The sequence below is a fragment of a genome, unplaced genomic scaffold (genome assembly GCF_019419815.1).
Source record: "Pyrus x bretschneideri cultivar Hongxiangsu unplaced genomic scaffold, Pyrus_bretschneideri_v1 Contig5, whole genome shotgun sequence".
Classification (NCBI taxonomy): Eukaryota; Viridiplantae; Streptophyta; class Magnoliopsida; order Rosales; family Rosaceae; genus Pyrus; species Pyrus x bretschneideri.
This window is the reverse complement of record NW_025999787.1, coordinates 11210680-11233184: the sequence shown is the minus strand read 5'-3', so window position 1 is coordinate 11233184 and position 22505 is coordinate 11210680. Positions and strand designations below refer to the sequence as shown.

The window sequence follows — 22505 nt, the reverse complement described above, 5'->3', positions numbered from 1 at the left end:
CAAACAAGAAAGAGGAAAAATTATGTGACAAGAGTACTTATGATGGATGATTTTCTTGAAATCACCATATCAGTTAATTATCACATAAAATCTATATATTAAGAGAAATGTTATTGATACTTTAGAAAGAGTCAGTTTGCATTCTTTATAAGTGTATTTTTGTTTGAAAATACATAAAGTTTCAAGTGTAGAATGACTTGCTTAGAGTGTCAATAACAGCATCCTATCTTTATAGCTAACTATATAACATTAATTCGAAACAAAATTATTATTACATACGAGTTATTTTACTCGCCTAATATTTCATCACTCTCATTAAAAAAAAAAGAATAAATATTGCTTCAACAAATAAAAAAAAAAGAAAATATCGCTAATTGTGCTTTTAGGGATCCACAAGCAGATGTAAAAGAGCCATATATAAATGTTCAAACATGCATGCCTATGGCCCCATACATGGATCTAGGAGTGCAAACGTTCATTGCAAAAACTGGCATATACACACGCACATTATATGGGATAAGAAGGGTTGCAGACCCCTAAAAGGGTGGAAAACATAAGTTGTAGATAGTAATTCTAGATTGGTGGCAGATGATCGGATATTATATGTTTTTTGTTGTTTCCAACTGTATGCCCTATCCATAAGATACTCGAAATTCCATTAATCACCTCAAGTTGGTAATGTCAGCACCTTTTTTGCTTTCAAAACTATGATATTGACATTCTTCTTCTGAGAAAATCAGCGAACTCAATAAACTATGCTATCAAGAAGAAATGTCGTGGAGATTCTATCAAAGTAAAATTCTTCGTGAAATTTATGGCACTTTATGTTTTTTTGTATAATATTTTATATTGTTGATAAAAAAATTGATGTTAAACTGTGAGGTGGCAAAAAATCCATAAGGAGTCTCATTTCCGAGAGATTTTTCAATGTGACCGGAACACGATATGGTACACCACGTGTCTCTATACAAGTGGTAAGATTTTTGTGTTAAAATATTAATAACATAAAAAGTAAAATTCCCATCACTTATGTAATAACATATGGTGTACCATTTGTGTTACGGGCACAAGGAATAATTTTCTCCTTTGAGAGAGTCCCCTTAGCATTTCTCATATTTATTAGGAGTTGAGCTATTATTTATATATATTACCAATTAATTTTAAGATATTGTTACTGACACTTTAAAAATCTCATTTTGCACGGCTCACAAATGTATTTTCTTTTCTAAATAAAGAGTTTAAACCAAAATAAAATTTTTAAAATATCAATAATAATTTTCTTTGAGAGAATCTCTTTAGCATTTCTCATATAAGAATACATAACTAAAGTTTTTGCATTAGAGGAGAAAATCATAACACTCAAACCCATCACATTTTTTGGACTGAAATATAAGAATAGTCAAAGAATATTGTTGTGGCAGCATTATTACTTTATGCTTTTGATTGGACGTATCTTAATTTTAAGGGATAATTTGTGCGAGGTCACAAAATATTTTTAACATTAGGATTGAGTCCTTCAACACTTTATGCTTTTAAGGAGTGACCAAAGAAGAGAAGGTAGAGGTCAATGAAGAAAATGTTTAGCAAGTTGTATTGACCTTAGTTCGAGAGAAACATTGTTTCCATTGATATGAGTTAAAGAGGAAAATTGTTGTTCTTGACTTGTGCTTAAAATTGAGATGATCATTAACTAATTATGAAATTATTTATTAACTTAAATGAAATCTCCTATAATTTTGATTCATAATTTTGTTTCCATTATCTATTGCAAGCACACAAGTAGTTGTTTTCAACACAACCCTAACCGGTTTATGCGATTAAACAAAGGGCTTCTCACCCAATAATTTTATCTCCTTCCGTGAGAGAGCTTCTCTCCTTCCATGAGAGTTCTTTCCCCACCTTTTGGTGAGGATTTCAATCTTGACCACCATCTTAGGCGCCAACTCTAGCTTCGGCTGGAGTCGGTTGCCACTTTTTCCTTTCTTTTGTTTTCTCCTCTTTTTCCCTTCTCTGCTGCTTTTTTCCCCTTCCTCCTTATCTCGATTTGCCCTCTTCTTCTTCCCTTGCTGTTTGGTTGGGCTTAGCCATCGGCCTGGAGTCGGTTGCCACTTTTCCCTTTCTGTTTTTGGGCCTTAGCCATTTGGTTGGGCTTTTTGTTAGTTTGGGGTTTGGCCCATCTTTTGTTTTTCTGTTTTCCCGTTATGGTCCTTTTTGGTTTGCCTCCCAAAAATATACTTTGCCTTTTCATCAAGTGCTTCATTTCGAGGCGACAGGAGCACTTTCCCGGCGTTTCCTCCCAACATCTGGAAAAACTCAATATTTTCTATGAAACCTCGTGACCTTCTTTGCCCTACAATGACCTTATTTACTTGTTCACTTTCACCACTATGCCCCTGCCTTCCAAAGTCCAACTCTTCGTTTTTCTATTTTTGCACACCAAGTAGAGCATGCATGAATTTCATCATCACTGTAATCCAACGATCCAAAGATAATTTGTAAAGTTGATGGATCCCACAATATTTATCTACCTCTCCTATAAATCCCTATAAATCTAGGTACAACAATGCATGCACCTGCTTGAAAATTTTCAAAGTTGTCTTAAAATTTGATAAAACCTGTACATGCGCAGAACCCAAACAAATTGGATTGATCATGCATTGTAGAAATTATTGAAAGGCAATATATTTGTGCTCTTACAAAATTTACCAATGAGAGACTTGCATAATTTCATTATCTGCTTCCCACGGAGATCCAAGTACAAAACATCTGGGAATCGATGTTAATTTGGACCTTAACCAAAGAAAAAAAGGTTTGGAGCTACACTTTCTTCATTGATTATAGTGGCTTATTTTCGAATCCAAATGACTAGTTTTTTATTTATTTTTATTTTTATTTTTTTAATTTGAGTACATCGATATTTTTACATTAGGGAATGGGAAGTTCGGCTAAGCCACACAATGGGCAACCTAATTTGGCATCGAATTCGTCATTCACGAGATCCAAATGACTAGTTAACTAGTTAATTTTAACTTGTTAAAGGAAACAATTACGTACAGTAGAACCTTGATAATATAATTAATAACTGATGAATTAATAACCTTGATTAAATAAAATTTTAGGCGGTCCCGACTTAGAATAATGCTCTAAATTAATAATTCGCAAAATTTATAAGATAATACATTACAAAAATCATATAGGTCCCACATATAAATAAATAATTTCCTGACGCATAGTGCTTATAATTCGAATATGACTTTCCTAAAAATAACTTACATTGTTTGTTTCTTCTTGAAATTGATGTCACTTTGAATCTTATCTTTAACTTTTCTCAACATGATAAGAAGCTCTAATGTGATTTTCTCATACTAGAACAAAAAATTGTTCAATGCCATCACCCCTTTTAGGATACTCTGAAGACCGCTTGATCGTATTTAATATTGTATCTTCACTCACTTCCAAGTTAAATTTTTCGAACACCCACAGTTGTAATTGTTTTTTAGTGTTACCTGGATTATCTTTGTTGTACTCACACAATGCTTTACACATTTCATCCGTCATTGTTGATTTCTTTACACCATTGAGAAGCCATTGTTGTACGTATGTGTAGTGTTACTATGACTTTTGTTTATTTAAGTAAGGGTTCATAAAATGGAATAATGCAATACATTGAACAATGCACAATCTATTTTTGGGAAAATAAGTAGATTCATGAATTTTACTTGGTTAAACAATGTAGAATTGTTAATTCGTAAAACGAGAAACTAAACATAATATACAATGTTTAAGAAACTAATTAGGAATACATTGATAAATTAATGGGTTATTAATTAGTATTTTTTTGCTCAAGAAGATAAATAGTTATTAATTAATCTGTAAATTAATAAATCATTAATTAATCTGTAAATTAATAAATCATTAATCTGTAAATTAATATTCTCCTAAATTAAACAAAAATTATTAATTTGTAGAAGTTTAACTGTGATGGTTAAAATTGGGTTATTAGTCATTCTTTGGCTATTGACAAAATAAAAAAATGTCATTTTTTGGATATTATGCATGTTCCTAGTGAAGCCTTTATCTTTTCCAAATGCATTATTTAGGGAATGTTATACACCTAAATAATCATATTTCTCTCTAATAAAATCTTCCTCCTCTCCTAGCCTCTTTTACAAAAATAAAGAGAGAAAATGCACGTGGCCTATTTTACAAAAATATAGGAGGAATTGAAATATAAAAAAATGTATGATTAAAATTTTAGAATGTTAATAACAATTTATATTATTTATTTCACTTTCCAATGAAAGAATACTAGAATATTTCATTTGTTGTTTGACATATTTGTCATTGGCATACCAAAATAAGTCATGAATATTTCAGTCTACATATGGTGGACTTGAACATGGTGGAACAATTGAATTATTTGTGGACTCGAACTGGTTTCAAACAACAAAACTACTCTTAAAAGTGAATATAATTAAGTCATGGGTTAACTTGACAGACCAAAATTTTATGAGCGTATATCGCTATAAAGTTTCTCAATCAATGACGGATTGAAATCTTGAAAAAATAGGGGCATATTGGAGGAAGGATATTGGGAGTAGAATTGACATGAAAGAGGACTGAAAAGCAGTGAGTGGGAATTCAGATATATGAGCACGGGTCGGATCATCGTAAGGGAATGTTATTCACCACGAAAGAAAGAACCTGAACGAAAAAAAAAGATAAAATAAAAGTAACGCATGCTAGGTAGAGTAATTTTTAAATCAATTATAAATCATGTGTTACCAATAAGAAATAAACAAGTTAATCAACACTTAAGTAATAATTTATTCGTCAATAACTGCGTTAGAAATATGATTTACAAAATATAGTTTAAATAGATGATCTTCCTAACATTTTTTTTTATTTTTAAAAAGGACAGGAGCGAGGTACATCTCATATCAAATCACCGCAGTGAAATAATATTCATTGCGAAAGGAGAATCAGAAAGAAAATGAATAATCTTCACATCCTCCAGCTCCACTATAGCCAATTTTTCTTTTAAATGGTGCTATTCATACACTTATTTTTATCTCACACACCCTTATAAATTTTAGACCATTGATCTTCTTCAATCATTCGATCTAACGACTAAAAATTAAGAATGATGCGTAAGAAGTAAAAATAAGTATGTAGAAAGCAGTTCCTTTCTTTTTCACCATATATAGTGGGAGAAATTTCTTCTTTTGTCAAATTTTAACCTTCCTTCTTTTTTCTAATTTGTCCACTGATTCATTAGGATTGCCAAACAAATAAGTAAACTTACCATTAATGCATGCTTATCGATTTAGTTGTTGGATAGTTCTTGAGCGACACAACTGGTACCTTTTCAAAGTCTTCTGATCATGCAGGCTATTTTCATAAAACTTCTACAGCGTACTACTCCAAATTAAGACTGTTCCAACATCCATTATCCAGCATCCACATAAACACAAGAAGAGGAGAAAGAAATAAACGAAAACAAAAAAAGGTAAAGTTTCGACTTTGGTTTATCTTCTTGATCATTGTTTCAACTTTATATTCTCAGAGAAATAAATGGAGCATTAAAAACTAAATAAAAATAATGTAGCACTAAATGCAAATTAAGTAATGGACAGTATAGTAAAAGCAAAAGATTACATAGGCATCGTGGTTATACTATGGTCAAAGCTCCTTCTGTTTTTTGTGTATCTTTGTGCAAGCATGCAAACGGGATAATTGGCTCGCCTGGCTGCAACTAAATTCAATCTCAACGGGTCTCAATCACATAAAAACAGCAGACACGTGGCACACAGAATTTGAAACGCCTTGATGCTAAGTTATGCACCGCACCACCATCTCTCTCTCTCTCTGTCTCTCTCTCTCTCTCTCTCTCTCTGTGATATTAACCCTCCCACTCCACATTTTTCAAGAAGATAACAGAGAGAGAGGCGCTGTTAATTTCTTGAAATTGCATTAAATTTGGATCTTCTTTGCATTTTGTTTCAGGTTAATACTTTAGCTTGTACAAAGTAAAATGTAAAAACGAAGATACAAATTTGGTTTTTATTTTTATGATTTATTTCTTCTTTTGCAGTTTTCGGTTGAAGGGTTTTTTATCTTTTTTTTTTAATTAGTTGAAAGCGATAGACGTGGGGTTTTGCCCCCTTATTGTGGTGCAATTCAGTCAAATAGGAATATATTTATGTAGGAGAATATGGCGGGAACTGTGTCATCATCAACAATGGCAGGTGATTTTCTTTGTATTTGTTTTTATTTTCATTTTTGAAACTCTTTTTGTTTTTTCAGTAGCATATTTCTAGGGCCAAAAGATTCTCACTTTTGGTAGTAGTGAATGAGTACTAGTGAACCATAGTATAATCTGAATTCTGAAAACTCTCTGAATATGCAGTTGATCAGCTGGAAAAGACAACCATTGATTCAGCGGTTTAGAAAGCAGACTCTCTATTCACCAGAAGTCATATAAAATTTAAATAAATCCAAAAGTTTTGAAAAGGTATAAATCCTTCGCAGCAGATTTGCTCCTCCTCCTCCTTCCCCTTTCGCTCACTCTCTATCATATAATATGAGATTTATTTTGTATCGTATAACATTTATCTGATAACTATATATACATCTCTCTGTAATGAATGCATCAGGATGTGGTGTTGTATTCTTATACACTTATACATGCTTGTTTATCAAATTACACACATGCAATGTATAGGTGTTTCCTTTAGGTTTTCAAAATTCCCAAAAAAGAGAAAGATTAAGTTCCTTTAGGTGATGCATGTTTGTGTGCTTTCAAGAATTTTCTCATTTTGTTGAAACCTCACATTAATAGTTGGCTGTCACTTGTGTGCCAAGTGATAGTACTACAATTTAGAATTTTCCTTGTAGAATTATTTAACGTGTTAAATGAGTAATCTTTAGGTGTACTTGAAATATCGACACATGAACATAGTATTACAATTTCACTCAAATTATACCAAGTGTTTTATTTTATTAATATATTCTTGAATCTAGAGACTTATATTGTAACCCAACCCATGCCTAGGAAAGCATGTCACAACAACTCTATCTCAATAGTATCCTTTGTTTTAGTTATAGTATCATTTCAATCATAAGAAGAAAATATCTGCTATCTCGTATATCTTTTACTAGAATGTATGTTTTGGTCAGTAAGGGTGTGCAGTGTACACTCTACAATCTACATGATACTGGTGGAGGCTAATTAATTGTTGGTATAATTTTTAATTAGTTTAAAGACCTTTAACATTTTTTTAAGCTGGGCGCTTGACTGGACGGCACAACACTATACAAGCTTCTAACTGTAGACAGGACATTAGCAGAAGATATTTAATTAGTAAATATCTGCTTCCACCTTTTGACGGATACGCAAACCAATTTGGTGGTCAACAGAATTCTTTGGGGAAACCAAAAACTAGCTAGCGAGATAAATCCTTCAATCTTTTCTTAATTTTCTTTTCGGAATCAATCCAATTTTTTTAATAATGGAAGAAGCAGAGAGTTTGGTGAGAGTTTTTTTAACACTCGAGCAATCCTTACTCCTTAGCCAAGTCCTTTTTAATATTAAATATGTCGAATTTTTTAGGTTTATATATTGCATGTCCGTACACTCACGTCTTTTACACATGCAGGACTCGGGGATCCACAAATTGGGCTTTCTTTGGTGGTGAGAGCACCCCAATCTTGGCAGATCTTCTCTTCTGATTTAAAATGGCTTCGATCACCTGATCAAAAATCTCAATTCTCTCTTATATATATCCCTTTGTAGATACAGGTAAAAGAGAGAGAGAGAGAGAGAGAGAGTGAGAGGTCGGTTGGGTTTGTACAGATATATCTATAATCTAATTAGTTCAACTTTACGTAGAGTGTCGATTTTGAGAGTGGGAGATGATTTGTAGAGTGTGGGAATGCTGGGTTTTCGGGAGTCATTTGTTGCACTTAACGAGGTCTCGAGTTCCAATAAGCCCTAGTGGGTAGAGATAAAGGTAGATAATTTTAGAGAGAGAGGGTTTGGTTGGACTTTTCCAAGTTGGAATTTAGGGTTTGTCTCAGTGCAAAGACTGAATTGGAGCTCGACTTATAGTTTAGTATGACACTCGTGTCTCTTTAATTTAGTTTATGGTGATGAAGATAGCAAACGCTATTTACAATTAGAAATAAATATTTATATAACTATTGTGGTAATGCTTGATTCTGAAGAGTTCGAATGTGGTGTTTAGAGTCAGATCAGTCAGAGTTAGACCAGCCTAAAATGACCACTGCTAAAGGGGTGACAAACATATTTTTATATAATAATATAGCTCGTTACATTAATTTGTTTGTTTCACACATAGAGTAAGACTATACCTACCCTAGCTACCTAGTTTATGCTAATTCATATAAGTATACCTTGTATCATTCTCAAGATTTTCTCTTTTCAGCCTCCTCCCCTCCTCTCTTCTCTCATCTTCTCAAAACTACATTCTTCTCTACACATGAAAATCTAGAGAGAGAGAGAGAGAGAGAGAGAGAGAGAGAGAATTGCTGCTTCACCAATCACTCCTTCAAACCCTAGCTATATATAGTCCCCTGGGTAAACATCTATATCACTTGTTCTCCTCTCTGGCTTATGAACACCGCTAGCTATAGTTTTTGGGTTTCTTTGAATGTTTATCATAACATTTTCCATTTCCTTGTGCAGGAGAGGTTTTTGAGTTTTTGGAGGAAGAATTTCAATCAAAGCAAAATGGGGTCCATGAATTCAAACAACTGGCTTTCCTTTCCTCTTTCTCCTACTAATTCTTCCTTGCCATCACAACTCCACCCTTCTCACTCTCATCAATTCTCTCTAGGGTTAGTAAATGAGACCATGGACAACCCTTTCCAAAACCAAGGTAATTCTTTTTTCTTTTCATGCATATTTTCTGTCTGTTTTTTTCCTTTTTCTTCTCTCAATCTCTCTCTCTTCTCTATACTGTGTGAATTTATAGAGTGGAATATGATTAATACTCAAGGAAGCGATGAAGCTCCAAAGGTGGCTGATTTTCTTGGCGTGAGCAAATCCGAGAACCACTCAGATCTTGTAGCCTTCAACGATATTCAGGCCAACGATTCTGTCTCCGACTACTTATTCCCGATCAACAACATAGTCTCTGTACAAAACACCGTTGTAGACAATTCTAGCAACTTTGATTTCCAAGAAAAATCCAACAGCCTCCAATCGTTGACCCTATCAATGGGAAGTGGCAAGGGTTCTTCAACATGTGAAACCAGCACCGACAATACCAGCATTACTACCGTGGAAGCTACCCCAAGGAGGACCTTGGACACATTCGGACAAAGAACATCGATTTATCGTGGTGTAACAAGGTCAATTTATACACCCATTTTTGTTTTCTTTATAGAACCTTGTTTTCTTGGTCACTAGGTGATTGAGGATTTGGGGCCATTCACTCTTAGATTTTATATAAAGAAATCATATTAAAGCACATTTCTATTTATTTTCTTGGTCACTAGGCGATCGAGGTATTCTGGCCATTCACTCTTAGATTTTGTATCAAAAGCTCATATTAAAGCACATTTCTATCCATTTTCAACCCTTATATATATCAAATCTAAGAATAAGTGACAATGCATTCCTTGGTACCAGAGGACCAAGAAAACCTTTCTTTCCTTTTATACATTAACATAAATAATTTGCATCTGTAAATATATAAATAAAACAGGCATAGGTGGACAGGAAGGTATGAAGCTCATCTTTGGGATAATAGTTGCAGAAGGGAAGGACAATCCAGGAAGGGCCGCCAAGGTATTTATGCCCTATTCTCCTACCGCTAGGGTTTTCTGTGTGTTACATACACCAAAGTATATTTTTACCCCAAATGTGTCACTGACCATCATTTCCTTGATCTTCATCATGGTCGTTGTTTCGGGCGTGGTTTTTCCAGTCTACTTGGGTGAGTACAGATTCTAAGTAGCTACAACTTGTTATTTAACATCCTGTATTCTTAAAATTGATGGTTTTGAATGTTTTTTTTTATATGAAAGCAATGTTTTTTTGGCTCATTTTAAACAGGTGGGTATGACAAAGAAGATAAAGCAGCTAGGGCTTATGACTTGGCTGCACTAAAGTACTGGGGAACATCTACTACTACAAATTTTCCAGTAAGTTTATTTATGCCAAAAAAAAAAAAAAAAAAGAATTAACGGTTGCCAATGTGATAAAAATAAAATAAAGGAGAAAACGAGAGTTGTGTTTATATTATATATGGCTCTTCGAGTAGTTTTATACTATTGCTGCAGATCAGTAACTATGAGAAGGAGGTGGAGGAGATGAAGAACATGACAAGACAAGAATTTGTGGCAGCCATTAGAAGGTAAATGAAATAGATAATGTATATTCCCTAATTTGCACCTTTTTCTGTTTCAAGAATTTGTTTCTTTTGTACTAGAAGGTCTTAACTTTTCTTTTCATTTAATTAAACTTTCAGGAAAAGTAGTGGCTTTTCTAGGGGAGCGTCCATGTATCGCGGAGTTACAAGGTACAACTAAACTAGCTAGCTAGGCACGCTTTGTCTCCATGTCTCTCTTCCTCTATCTCATTGCACGAAACAAAATCTTTGTTCAGGCATCACCAACACGGACGATGGCAAGCAAGGATTGGCAGAGTTGCCGGCAACAAAGATCTATACTTGGGAACTTTCAGTATGTCCATGCATTCAATACAATTATTGCATTGTATTTATATCACACATATATTCCATATACATATATGTATGAGTAATACTACATAGACCAAATGTGATGTGTCATCAATAGGAAATTAGCATGTGTTAACCAACACTTAAGTGATAATCTATCTATCAACAATCATGTCGTATGATTTACAAAATATGGTTTAAATTGTTGGCTTCCCGGACATTACCCTATATATATATTATATAGTTATAACATAAATATTCCCTTGAAAATATATAAGATTATGGGATTCATGCAAAGCTCGATTAGAAAAATTAGTAGCCTCATTTTTGGTTGATAGGTATTTTTTTTATACATTAGTAATACTTCTTGGTGTAAGATACTTTTTGAAGTAAATGTGGTATGTGACTTTGATCGATTGAACTCTATATAGGTACTGAGGAGGAGGCAGCTGAAGCTTACGACATAGCAGCAATAAAATTCCGAGGCCTAAACGCAGTAACCAATTTCGACATGAATCGATACGACGTGAAGAGCATTTTGGAAAGCAATACTCTTCCCATTGGAGGAGGGGCAGCAAAGCGTCTCAAAGAGGCTCAGGCCTTGGAATCTTCTAGAAAACGGGAAGAAATGATGGCTCTTGGCTCCACGTTTCACTATGCGGCTGCCGGAGCTGCCAGTCCATCAACCTCAGCCGTTCGTAATTTGCAAGCGTACTCTTTGTTGCAGCCTCAGTCAACCTTTGATCAAAATGTACAGCAATCCCAGCCTCTACTGACTCTCCAAAACCATGACATTTCTCAGTACACCCACCATCATGACCCTTCTTCATACCAAAATTACATCCAAACCCAGCTTCAGTTGCACCAGACCCAGCAGCAATACCAGCCTACCCAGCAATTCTATAATAATTATGGACTTCAGAGTACACACCCAGCTTTGCTTCAAGGTCTCATGGACATGGGTTCTTCTAGTGTGATGGATCACAACAATGGGAGCTCTAGTGGGAGCTATAGTGCTGGAGAGTATTTAGGAAATAATGGAATTGGGTTGGCTTCAAATTCAACAGCAAACAATGGACTGGGTTCAGCAGAAGAGCTTGCACTTGTGAAGGTTGATTATGATATGCCTAATGGAGGAGGGTATGGGTATTTTTACAATGTGGAGTGACTGAGGGTCGACATTGAGATTTTGTATGGGGAGATTAGTAATTTTGTGATCGGGAGGACTTGAGGATGGTTAGAGACAGTTTACTATTCCTTTTTTGGGTCTATATTTTGGGTGATTTTGAAGTAACAGGAGCTGATTTTCAATGCAAACTCAAGGAGCTGGAGGACCTTTTATTTTGTTCTAGTATTTTGCTGTTGTTTTTTTGTCGATCTTTACATTGAAGTCTGACCATAAATTAATCCCGTTGTGGTAAAACTTGGTAGGATCAGTAGATATGGGTGCAAGTTGAAACCCTAAATTTTGTGTGCGTAAGACCTATTGCGCAGCTGCTGATGTAATTCTCCTTGTGTTACCGGCAGGCCATTATAATTTCCATTTGAGTTTACTCCACCTTATTTCAAATGCAAGTATTGTATATACGTATATCTTAACCTTCTCCACCGAATTATTGCATGGTGTAGCGTGAGAATATGCTGTAAAAATCAGTCTAACGTCAAGGAATAAAGAGACGTTGCATGAGCTTATAAGAAGTTCGGCTACTAATGACCATTTGTTTTAGGTGGAACTTCAACCTTTTCAATAGTATCAAAGTGGATTTTCTTACATGTGAAGCTAATGGCCTCATATGTCCATGTACTAGGCTCAAAGATTAATCACGCGGGAGAATTAGTTAAGAACATTGTACGGGCTTACAAGCGCACTTGCTACTCCCCTATTGCGAATTGGTTTCAGAGTACAATCTCAATAATATTACTAAATTTCTAGAAAGACAAAACCAATAGAATAGATTACCACAATTGTTTGAGATAATTATATTGCAGACTGATTTCAGGATAAAATCTCACTCAATTGCACTTTATTCCAATTCTTAAGCAATTGTTGGTGTGGAGACCTTATATCATCACAAGAATTAAAAAAAAAATAAAAAAATACCATATCAAATTCAAATCCAACATACATACACCTTTGTGTATAGAAATTAGAGATTTAGAGTAAGAGAGAAAACTAACCCTCAAAAGGCTTTGGCGATAGCAGACCCTGATGCCCACAGAGGTACAAGATGAAGACGGATGACAACGATTTGCACATAGTATAGATGATGAAGGAGAGAGGAAGAAGATGAATGTTGGAAAGGAGCTGAGTTTTCCAAGGCGATATTAGACCCGCCTGAGTCGTTTCGTTTTCTTTTTATCTTTACGTTATGCAGGTGGAGAGGGAGGCAGAAAGGGAGGGGAGAGAGACATGAAATAAAAAAGGGTTAATACTTGATGCATGTCAACAAATTTGAGATTTTTTTTTTTTTTTGTCAAATTGTAGATAACATTCATAAAACAAGCCCAACCAAGACAAATTATAATATATATAGTCCTAGAAAGGACTGGCATACAGAAAGAAGACGCCACTTATGCAACTAAAACATGAGTAAATGAAGCATGAATAAAGGTTCTTCCCTACAGCACTTACATGTGGAGGATTTTTTATTTTCGATTGAAATTTTAGTTGTTGTTAGATTTAGTCTAGTTTTATAATTCATACTACTGTATATGCCGATTTACATAGTACCTACAACATAAATTGGTTAAGTTGTGATAAGGTAGAAAAAATTAAGACACGAATTAGAAGCAGGAAAAATAGGAACTAATACTTATACTTAATTCTAAAATAAAGAAGAAGATAAACCTATAACTAGTCCACTTGAAGTACTATTATTATTAAAAATTTCGATGTGCTTCTTAATAAAAACACTTTTGAGTCGAGCTCCTTTTTAGTAACAATGTCCAGAGGGCTTTTGGGTCCTTCTACACAAGTAATTGGGCCTCAGGCAAACATTTAAAGGTCCAAATGGACAAGCCCTTCATTTTCGGGCCTCAAAATTTTCTTTTCAATTCTTTTATTTTCTCCAAAAGAAAAAAAAAAAAAAATCCTCTCAATTTCTTGATAAAAATAAATAAATAGAAAAACCACAAATTTAAAGCGGGGAGTGCGAAATACTACGATGCTAGAAATCCATTAACCGCTTCCCCAAGAAATGGAAGAACCATTAATTTAAAGAGGAGGGCAATTCGTACAGGCACAAGAAAAAAGCGATCCATCAATCGCTTCGTCGAAATTTGATAAATAGATATTTAATATTGTGTATAGGCTTTCATTAATTTCACCGTTGAGGTAAGCTCTCTGCTGAAAGCTTCTAATTCATCCTTTATTTCTTTTTTCATCTGGGTCTGTTTTTGCTAGATTTATGTATTTTTTTCCTGTGAATTCGAACTGAAATTGGAAGTACTGATTTAGGAGAAACAAATTGATTAATTTTTTATATGCGTGTATAAGTTGGTCCTGTTCTTGATTTGTTGTGTGTTTTTTTTTTTTTTTTAGCTGTTACTGCGGTGAAAAAAGTTCATAGATTTCTGATTCTGAAGGACCCTTTGTGAATTTTATCTGAATTTGAATAATTTTTTTTGTTTATGTGGTGAAAAAATAGGATGGCTTTATATTTTTTTCATGAGACTTAATTTGTGTTTAATATTACAAAAAAGTGTTGAGGAATTTTGAGATTAGGGTAAGTTTTTAGGAATTGCTTTGGAGCAAAAGGTTGTTGCTTGAGAAATTAATAAGCTTTTCTGAGACTAGGTTTTGGGTTTTGAATTCTGCCCTTTTCTTCGTAGGAGTTTAAGATTAGGATCCATGGTTTTGCCTAGGGAAAAACTTGATTTGTGGGTTAGATAGTATTGGATTTTGTGGGATGTTCACCTTGCTTTGACGATGATTGTTTCAGCGTGGTGTTCTGTTAAAAGTAGGACGCTGGTGCAAAGAATATTAATTTGTTTGTAGTGAACTAAAGCCGGTGGTGCTGCTTTTTCTCCAGCTATAACTACCTGATTCTTTTAGTTTTCAGCTTGGTAGTATATTTGCTTATGATGCCCATATGTAGGCAAGTTTGTAATGTTCATCGTGGTCTTGAAATTCTGGTACAACCCTCAGTTTTTTGTGTCTTGCATTCTTCGCAGAATCAAAAGTTTGTTTTGCTCTTTTCAGATCCTTTAATTCTTATAGGTTTTTTTTTAGAAGAATTGTAGCACCAACTTTTGCATCGTTAGTTGGCATTCGTCCTTAGTGCATATCTATGTAGTATTTCTGCATTTGCTTTTAGCTCTAGAGATGTGCATCAAGGAAGATGGTAGTCTAATAATGGCGTAGAGCAAGTATCACATATTTGTAAAAGCTTTACAATCATTTACCATTAAGAGTGTAAAGGAATGCATAATGTAAGCGAAGTGTCTGCCGTAACAATTCTAATAGGATTTATTAACCTAAAATAGGAGCCTTTAACTAGTGAAAAGTCTAGATGAGGAGCAATCCAGAAAGTCTTATTGTTGTTTTTCGTTGGTTAGTCATTTAACGGCAATGGACATCATCTATCCATGTATTTATAGTTCTACCCAGTAATCCATACGAATTTTAACTTTATAGTCCATCTCTGATCTAGCATTTGATATTTTGAGAAGTTTCTGGTGTCAGAGTATTGTTCTTCTGTCACCGTAAGATTGAACATCAAACAAAAATAGGTTATTGTAGTTACTTTCTCTGGTAGCTGTTTTTCTAGTGGGTTTAGAAACGACCACATAATACAAATTAATTCGGTGTAAATTTTGAAGAAACTCCCAAATTAAGAGCGTTGTCATCATGTAGTCCCAGCATACTTTTGATTGGTGTTTCCCAATTGCATGATTGGTATTTATTTATTTTTTGTTGTGGTCTGAATACTCCTATATACGAGCTTCATTCACTGCCCCAACTGTCATTGAGTCGAAATTGTGCATAGTCAAATTGATTGCAGTCAGGTGCATTGGCTATGATAACCTAAATTCTTAGCTTACACTCTCTCATTTCATTTATGATATTTCACTAGCTGAAATTTTCTACTATGTATCACTATGTTTGAGAAGTTGAACCATATTTTACGATCTAACTCTTTTTTTCTGGGAACTAATATAATGCTCTTTTATCAGGACACTAAGTGACAAAAGAGATGGTGAAGGCATACAAGCAAGAGTACACATACAAGCACCCATGGGACCGGGTGACTTCTGCATCATGGAAAAAATTTGCTGATGCTGAAAACAAACGCACACTGTCACATATCCTTGAAGTTGACACTCTGAACCACAAGCTTGATACCAGCACAGGAAAGCTTTACACCACACGTGCTATCACTGTCCATGCGCCAGGACCATGGTTTATCCGCAAAATTGTTCGCCAGGATGTCTGCCACTGCGTCGAGTCAACAGTTGTGGATGTGCAAGCACGATCAATGCAACTCACCACCAATAATATTAGCCTTGAAAAGTTCATAGAGGTGGAGGAAAAAATCAGGTATGATCCCCACCCAGAGAACCCAAATGGCTGGACATTATGCCGACAGGAGACTAGCATTCGAATCAAGCCATTATCAGCATTGGCATCGATGGCGGAAAAGGTTGAACAACGATGTGCTGAGAAGTTTGTGCAGAACAGTGCCAAGGGCAGAGAGGTCATGGAGAGGATATGCAAGTATCTTGAAGCTGAATCTAAAGGGATTTCTATCTAACCCGGACTGGACTTTTATAGTGTTAGATCATAGGGCTTGTGAACCCTCTCAAAGTAGAAAATAATAGAAGCTGGAAAGAGTGCAGAACCGTGAACTATTTTTTAACCCCTGAATCTCTCGTCTGTCGAAATTTTGATACAGAATGCATCAGTTTTGCATTATACGTAGTTCATCTATTGTGCTCCCTTGTGTTGGATGACTTGCCCAGTTCTATCTATATCCTTGTGCACAATACAAAAGTTTCTAATTGCCCTGTTTGAGGGAGCATTTGAACACAAAACCTCGAGTGCTAAAACAGCTAAAACTCCATTGCAGTTACTAACTCCCTTTTTCGGCCCTTTTTTCTCTGTGAAAACGGTTACATTTTAAGTTCTGAAACTGATAAAACCATATGGAAACCTAAATATTTAGGAACATACATGAAAATACGATGGACCAGAAAGGGAGGGTAAATAGATTTATGCATGGAAACCACATCAATACTTTACAATACAAGATCCAGTGACATGTACTAGAAGAAAGAAATGCGATATAAACAGCGCGTGGACACATTACGAAGATTAACCCCAACCATGTCCACCAAACCGGCAGAGTACAACTTAAAAGACACGAGGCAACACATAAAGTTCTCCCAATCACAACAAATAGAGAGTTCTTCAGAGTGCAGAGATGCCTAGATCGCCTTGGCACCCCCGTAGGTATTAACATTATTAAACGGCAAGTGCTAAGATACCGCTGCAAACTCTGAAGCCATCTCGTGGATGAAAACAAGCATCAATTTCGAAAATGAAACTTCACCGCATCAGGCTTAGATTTTATCGAGCTTCTCAGCTTTTACGACAGGGTTGGCTTTCGCAATAGCATCGCGTCCAGCAGTGCGATAATCATAAGGGCAGTCATGTTTGTCTGAATAACGATGTACTGCACAAAAGAGGTGACCACACCGACAATTGAACCCTGTTAATCCAACCCGCTTGTTGCAAGTGTTGCAACGTTTTGGGCCCTCCGGCTTTGGCTCACCAGACGACCCTGAACCAAAGGAAAATGATGGTTGCGAAGAGAGAGTTTTTGGCTCCACTGGATGGGGTTGAACATCCACAGTAGCAGCCGCAACAACAGGCTCATTTGCACTGATGCTTGATGTTCCGTTGACTATGCTTCCAAAGGATGATGCAGCAAGCTTCGCCTGCTCCTGTTTCAGCATAATATCCTTGTGACACTTGGAACACATATTCATAGTAGCCGCGCTTCCGAAAAACCCACAATTGTTTACACACAAAATAGGACCTTCAGGGGCAGCTTGACATCCAGTCTCCTCGTGCTCCATTTTTTTAACTTACCTGCAAAGAGAACACCTGAAAACTAACAATTAATGGGGAACAGCTTATTAAGAGTGAAAACTTACAAGTCCACCACACACGCGCAACCAAAACAACAAACACATGAAAACTCAGCAAACACGCCACTTATAACGAAAATAATGCTCGTGGTGTAATTTAATGCTGGTATATAAGCAATGAAAATACTAATTTTTTGTTTGAAAGGAAAAAGTTGTTAAGACTGCATACGATTCCATGTTACTTAATATCAAAGAATGTGAAGTCAGGGTGTTTCATTATCTTTATAATTTGCACTCAACAACTCATCTTTGAACAGAAAACGTTTAGATTGCAATCCAGAAAATCCGTAGAACATCACTAACAACATCCAAAGATGTTAAACCTGCAAAAGGCTAATTGAATTTGCATCATATGAACATATGCTTGTAAATTCAATAAGACATAAAACTAGAAAACCGCTAATTGAGCTATAAAAATCAGAAGCGAAATCTTTATTATAATACACGAACAGACATTTGTCATGCCAACAAGTATAGTAGTCAAGCTACATAAACACCTATCAACCAACTGAAATTACTACAAAAAATAAAATCTAATCATTATAGAGCACCTGATTTGTGCCAAAGTTCAAACTCAACCCCAGATTTATGGCCAATTAGCAATTACAATCTACCTAATACCAGACCTTTGACTCACAAACTTTAACTAATCATTCATCCAAATAAATAATCCACACCCAAATTGCAAATTTGCAGAAAACCCATCAAAAGCACCTGGAATCAACAAAAACTGGGTAATCAACACAAAAATCCCCAAATCCCAAATTTACAGAGAACCCCTAAAAAACACTTCAAATCTACAAAAACCCAAACTTGGTCAGCTATACAAGCACACATAACATATACACATGCATACATCCAAAATTGCAAATTTGCAGAGAACCCTAAAAACACTAAAAATCAACAGAAAAAAAAACCCCCAAACGTGGTCAGCTATACAAGCACACACACACACACACACACACATATATATATATATACACATACACAGAAACCCTACCCTGTTAAAACAAATCTCTTGAAATTGAACCTACCGATTCCCGAGCTCAGAATCGCATCGGACACGAAGTCCCTGTTCACAAAAAAACCAAAAATTACAATCAGAGAGTCAGCAACCGAATACGAAGATCGAAGGAAGCCCTCGATCAAAAGCAGAAAAATTGAACCAAACACAAAGAAATCAAGCAGTAATCAAAATTAGGGGATTTTCAAAACCCTAACCCTAGCAGATTTTGGATCGCCCGAGGAGAGAGAAAGCGAGAGCCAGCAAGGGAGAGAGAGTCGCGTTTCGCTATTTTTCCTGTGCGACGCTCCCGTGCAATTTAACAACGACAGTTGCTATTATGAGGCCGACGTGGCGGTTTCCTATTGGTGGGAGGTCTTACCTCCGTTGGCCCGAAATTCCTCTTTTGTCCCTTTTCCGAGGTGCTAATAACGGTTTTGGAAAAGGTAGGAAAGTATGGTGGTGAGGTTAGGTGTAGTGGTCGGTTAATCACAATGGTAATGTCTGAGATTTTCTTTTCCAAGTCAAAATCAATAATATGGTTGTAGATTTTTTGGTTGGTTACCAAACACAATTTAGATTTGATAACATGAGTATGTCGAGAGCAAGGTTCGAAAAAACACTAGTGGAGCGACCAAAAGAGTTTATGCGGATTTTTTTAATATAGTTTTTATTATATAGCAATCAAAACATATAAATAAGTATTACAATTGATTGAATACATAAAATAAAATATGTATTCAAAGTTATTTTATAAGAAAGAAAGTCTAAAGTTCTTTTAAAAGAAATTTTTTCAAATTCTTAACCTAAAAAAAATAAAACATTGAATCGCCTACGATCCTACCTAATTGTCTTATGAAGTTTTCATTGATTTTCTAAACGCCTAGGCCTTAGTCAGGCGCCCGGCCTCTGACTAGTGCATGGGTGGTCACTCTAACCGCTTTTTGAAACAGTGGTCCAAAGTAAGAATTTGTATTTGCAATGAAAAAATATACTAGTCATTCACGAATTTAATTATAATGTAAACATGTCTTTTCGATTGGTCAAAAATGTACAAATAAGAGTACATGTCAACTTGATCAATATAAAACACAAATTCATGGGTTAGATGATCACGAGTTTAATAGAGGCTTATGATAAAGTATATTAGAGATTTTAAGAAATAATGTTGTCTTGATGCAATTATTTCCTACTGGCAATATACCTTAAACTAATCTACATGGCAGGAGTAAAGATTCGAGCTCTAAGCAATGTGACTACACCCGCATGTGCTGTTGCAACGACCAATTTAATTTCAATAGATTTATTATTTCTAGGAGAAAACTTAACAATTCTTAAGCAATTTTGATGATAGATTGAAAATTAAACATAACATATATAGTTGGAAAATTGCACACAATCTTTATAGTTTAACTTCCATTTGGTTGCTTATCTTTTACTCTCAATCAAACTATGAACTGCATATATATGATGGGTGACACCTCAACCACATATATTATGGTAGTGATGATGATACATATGGAACCTCAAATTGCAAGCAAACACTGCCTTTACAAATTTTGAACATAAAAAGGTTTGCAAACCAGTCACTAATGAGTTCTATTTTTTTCCCTTTGCTTTTGCCTCAAATATTCTCTCTTTTTTATACTTTAAAACCTCATTTGTGTTTGATTTAAAGCATGTCTTTCAGCCATCACTTTCTTTCTTTCAGGTCTTGTCTAGCTAATCTTTAAGCAGTACTGCTGTCTTGATTACTGTTAGTCATATGGTTTCTTCATGATTCCTTTTTATTCGACTTGCATGCTTCTCTCTTGTGCTTCGATTATTCGAAGGTGGTTCATGGAACTACGAATGATAATTTGGTATCAAAGATGGAAGTGACGCGGTTGTAGAAGAGGTGTTAAATGGCACAAACCCTGTTTAGCACAACTTTTGGGCTCGGAGTCAGATTTTGAAAATTTCTCTTACAATCCTTGGTATTCCAGAATTCTTTTCCAAGGGTCACTGTTCGTAATCCCTAATCCATAAGTTCCTCTGTGTCAGGAAGATTATAAGTAATATAGCAAATTGGGGAGGAGTTTTTGGAACTGGTTTCTTGTTCTTCACAAATTTGAGAAAAGGAGGTAAGAAAATCATATGGAAGTTTTTTCTTTTCTTCGTTATTGTGTTCCTTCTTGCAGATGAATTAGATAGCAAATCAAAATTACACAAATATTGTTCAGTGCAAAGATTCATGGGTGGAAAAAAAAGGTAACAATTTGCTAAGCATATGTTATTCTTTCAGAAATTTTTGCAACCTCCATTTAATTCAGGAAATGTCTTCTTCCAGATTAGATAGTTAAAACTAGATAAGATCTATAGAACATTTTTTCTGGCCCGGCTAGTGCTATCTGTCGATTACCTCCACCCGAAATAAGATCTATGGGAACATTTTTTCTGCAACCTGCTTTGTGCTTGCATTGGATTCTTTGGTTAAAATACATTTGGATCATATCATTAACTTTGCTGCAATCTTTTAATTGGAAAAATCTCATACTTCTTTGATATAAGAAGAGATAATTCTTCGGAGAAGATCATTTGTTGAGAAGCAATCGAAACACATGCCTTACCGAAGAAACCAAGACCGGCTTTCTACAAACACCATTCACCCCTTTAAGACAAAACATTATTAGGATTCATGCGAAGTAAAGCATGGCCAACCTTCCATTGTTATCCTCTCTACGCAAAGTCCAACTCGTTGCATTAGGCAAGTATGTGGACTTGCCCAAGATTGCAAAATTTGATCTGAATTCGCTTATATGTATTTTCCAACTACATGTGTCATTAGTCAAGAGAGCTTCTTATAGAAAAACCCTACAGCAATAAATCAGATATACGATCTCTAGGTTACGAAATTTCCATTGGCGTGGTTTTAGTTAATTTAGTTGAGCATAGCAAATTTGTAAATCTAATCGACCTTCCTACGAATGAAAGTCTGGTTTTATAACAGCTCGTTGCAGTTAGCTTCACATTTATTTGTTTGTATAAAAGCATAAACATAAAGTGACACTTCCATGTCATAGAAAAGTTGCAGAAGAAGAAGATGATCTTAGTTTTCTCTGGTGGAATCTCATCAATTAATTCACATGATCAGCTGTTGATCACCTCCTACATTTCTCCATTCACAATTTCTTTTCATGATATTTTGAATTGGCAATAAAATAAAACATGAAACTATCCTTTTATTTACATGATTAAATGACTAAGTTGTTGATATAGTATCAATAAACCGTCAATAACATTAGTAAATAGCAAGTCAATAGCAGAAGATATCATTGTGTTTATCGATATACATCCACATTATCTATCGATACAAACTTCGTCCTTTTGACAAAAAACAAAAGTTTGATAAATAATATTTCGTGCGTGTGTATAATATTGTTAAACTGTCGATGACATTAGTAGATAGCAAGTCAATAGTAAAACGTATCATTGTATTATCGATATACATATTACACCATTATCCATCTATGCAAAGTTCATCCATTTATATCTTGGGGATTAAGCAACGTAATCAGAATCCTAGAAAAATTGGATATATTATCCTAGATTCCCTCCTAGATAGTCTCTCGATTAATTGGAATTACTCTCCCTACAGGGATTGT

At 35.1% G+C, this 22505-nt stretch overlaps 2 protein-coding genes across 7 annotated transcripts; one reads left to right on the top strand and one right to left on the bottom strand.

Annotated features, from left to right (window-relative positions):
• The first annotated feature begins 8635 nt into the window (after nt 1–8635).
• LOC103963467 (AP2-like ethylene-responsive transcription factor PLT2) lies at nt 8636–16631 on the top strand. Of its 3 annotated transcripts, XM_018651467.2 has the most exons (9): nt 8636–8900; nt 8997–9375; nt 9732–9814; nt 9954–9962; nt 10082–10170; nt 10309–10382; nt 10497–10547; nt 10634–10710; nt 11138–11874. In XM_018651467.2, exons 1-9 carry the CDS (start codon nt 8636–8638, stop codon nt 11872–11874), a joined length of 1764 nt encoding a protein of 587 aa, XP_018506983.2. The 3 variants fall into 3 exon arrangements, with proteins under 3 accessions (XP_018506983.2, XP_048424907.1, XP_048424908.1); XM_048568950.1 differs by lacking the exons at nt 9954–9962; nt 10082–10170; nt 10309–10382; ... (1 more) ...; nt 10634–10710; nt 11138–11874 and adding an exon at nt 15891–16631 and having other exon boundaries at nt 8762–8900; XM_048568951.1 differs by lacking the exons at nt 8636–8900; nt 8997–9375; nt 9732–9814; ... (4 more) ...; nt 10634–10710; nt 11138–11874 and adding exons at nt 13824–14040; nt 15882–16631.
• A 261-nt stretch (nt 16632–16892) lies between these two features.
• On the bottom strand, nt 16893–19198 carry LOC103963438 (zinc finger A20 and AN1 domain-containing stress-associated protein 8). Of its 4 annotated transcripts, none has more exons than XM_009376282.3 (3): nt 19080–19198; nt 18893–18930; nt 16893–17814 (listed from the first exon to the last, which is right to left on the bottom strand). In XM_009376282.3, exon 3 carries the CDS (start codon nt 17784–17786, stop codon nt 17268–17270), a length of 519 nt encoding a protein of 172 aa, XP_009374557.2. In that variant the 5' UTR covers nt 17787–17814; nt 18893–18930; nt 19080–19198; the 3' UTR covers nt 16893–17267. The 4 variants fall into 4 exon arrangements, with proteins under 4 accessions (XP_009374557.2, XP_009374561.2, XP_009374543.2 ...); XM_009376286.3 differs by having other exon boundaries at nt 16893–17799; nt 19080–19184; XM_009376268.3 differs by having other exon boundaries at nt 18859–18930; nt 19080–19157.
• Nucleotides 19199–22505: the final 3307 nt, after the last annotated feature.

Bases quoted from the DNA above. Each gene is read 5' to 3' on its own strand.
- LOC103963467 (XM_018651467.2), top strand. From the start codon at position 8,636: ATGAACACCGCTAGCTATAGTTTTTGGGTTTCTTTGAATGTTTATCAT. The intron at 9,376-9,731 runs GTCAATTTATAC...TAAATAAAACAG, and splicing joins ATTTATCGTGGTGTAACAAG to GCATAGGTGGACAGGAAGGT. The intron at 10,711-11,137 runs GTATGTCCATGC...AACTCTATATAG, and splicing joins TCTATACTTGGGAACTTTCA to GTACTGAGGAGGAGGCAGCT.
- LOC103963438 (XM_009376282.3), bottom strand. From the start codon at position 17,786: ATGGAGCACGAGGAGACTGGATGTCAAGCTGCCCCTGAAGGTCCTATT.